Source organism: Coffea eugenioides, unplaced genomic scaffold (genome assembly GCF_003713205.1).
Source record: "Coffea eugenioides isolate CCC68of unplaced genomic scaffold, Ceug_1.0 ScVebR1_3279;HRSCAF=4467, whole genome shotgun sequence".
NCBI lineage: Eukaryota > Viridiplantae > Streptophyta > Magnoliopsida > Gentianales > Rubiaceae > Coffea > Coffea eugenioides.
The window spans coordinates 1-2,034 of record NW_020863839.1 but is presented as its reverse complement, the minus strand read 5'-3'; the positions used below and the strand labels follow the sequence as shown (position 1 = coordinate 2,034).

Genomic DNA, 2,034 nt, shown 5'->3' with positions numbered 1-2,034 from the left:
GCCTACCCTAGAGGATTGCATTCTCATGCTAGGCCTACCCTTGGCACAAAAAGGGTTCCCCCATAGGACATGCATCTGAATTACTCTAATTGTTACTAACTCCTGTCTTTTTTCCTTTTTTCTTTTCTTTTTGACAGCAGTCAATCAAGAAGGGTATCTAATAAGGGTTTTCCTACATTCTCAGGTAGTATATAGCTACCCGAAAAAGCCCCATTATCACCCGATCGCGTAACCGAGCTTCAAGAGATAGTGTAAACATGAGTACCCATCCAGAATCGTCTGATAGGCCCGCCACCACATCACCGACTGACTTGGCAAGTATGGGAGCTCAACTGAGCGAAGTTCTAAACCGATTTAATGAGCTGAGCGTTGAAATGATGGCCCAACGGCGAGTAATCGATCAATTGGTAGCTAGTGGTGCTAGCGATGAACAACATGAGCCCTTACCTCCTGGCCAATCTGGACCTCAACCCATATTTTTACCTTATACTCAAACCTTTGTTACTTCACAAGTCATAAACCCACCTGAGGAAGCCTTTGCTTATCCCACTCATGGCCCGCAACCTGCTTATGTATCTCACATCCAAACAAACCCTCCTCATGTCCAAATTCCCCAAAAGTATCCGCCAATTACTATGAGCATGCCATTCGAGCCACGGGGACCTTATTATTACCCCACCGCTGAGCCGTTCACCCTAGATACCGCTGCTCAAGGGAAAATTGAAGCCGGGGAGTCATCCGCACCAGTGGATAAGAATTTGCTAAAGCGATTGGATCAGTTTGAGGATTTCATAAGGAAAGGCCAAGGCTTGAACAAACAAGGAGGGTTGGACTACAACGAGCTGTGCCTATTTCCGGATATGCAATTGCCCATGGGTTTCAAAACACCCAAGTTTAGCAAGTATGATGGAACAGGCAACCCCAAGACGCACCTCCGAATGTTTGCCAACAAGTTGGGCAAGCCAATAGATGACGAGAATCTACCAGTTCGTTTGTTTCCTGAAAGCTTAGAAGGTGACGCGTTGGATTGGTATTCCAATTTGAAGCCGGAGGATATGAGATCTTGGATGGATTTGTCAACTGCTTTTATGAGGCAATATGAATACAATTGCGAGCTTGCTCCAACGAGGGCCACACTTGAGGGGACTAAAAGAAAACCATCTGAGGACCACAAGACGTACGCGAAGAGATGGAGGAAACTGGCCGCCAAAGTGGAGCCTCCTATGACTGAAAACGAGATTGTTCGCACGTTCATCAAAACTCATGACCCGCCTTACTTTGAGGAAATTTTTCGAATGACCGGGTGTTCCTTTGCCGAAATTGTCAATAAATTGGAAGAATTTGATGAGTTTGTGAAGGCCGGAAAAATTATTAATGTGTCAACATTGAAGATGCAACTAGAGGCTCTGCAAGGCCAGAATTACAGTGGGGAAAAATCCCAATCTAAGGGAAAAGAAGAGGAAACTGCCTTTGTTGGGAATCAGGGCCCCTCGGCCAGACCTAGATTTTCAAACCGCCTTGCTTATTCATCACCCTATCCATACTACCCAAGCTTCCGTCCTATCCATCATACCACTATTAACCATTCTCGACCTCGACCAAATTATCCAAGTGTACTCACACCACCCTTTCAAAATCCTCAACCAAGTCTCCAAACTAGACCTCGCCCTCCTTTTAACCCAAGACCTATTCCACCCCCTAGCCCAAATTACTACTACCAACAAACCAGTGACACCCAAAATTCAACGTCAAACCGAACCTTCACCAATCTAGGTCGGCCTGTTGACCAATTATATGAGCAATTGAAAGCTGTCGGGAAAATTGGTGTTATACCTCCTAAAGTCTATTCCAATCGTTTTCCTTCTGGCTATGACCCTCAAGCGGTCTGCGCTTATCATTCTGGAGCTCCCGGGCATTCCACCAATGATTGTCGGGCATTGAAACATGAAATCCAGGATATGATCGAATTCGGAGTAATAGTGCTAAAGAAAAAGGGTGAACAGGGACAGAGCATAAAGTGTGGCACGAATCCCT

The 2,034-nt window shown here is 45.6% G+C and overlaps 1 protein-coding gene across 1 annotated transcript; it reads left to right on the top strand.

The window, feature by feature from the left end:
* Positions 1 to 257: 257 nt before the first annotated feature.
* Positions 258 to 1,995, top strand: LOC113757756 (the record flags this gene model as incomplete). The annotated part of the gene is made up of 1 exon (XM_027300870.1): positions 258 to 1,995. A coding segment is annotated over exon 1 (1,738 nt), but the record flags the coding sequence as incomplete, so codon positions are not given.
* Between the last annotated feature and the right edge of the window lie 39 nt (positions 1,996 to 2,034).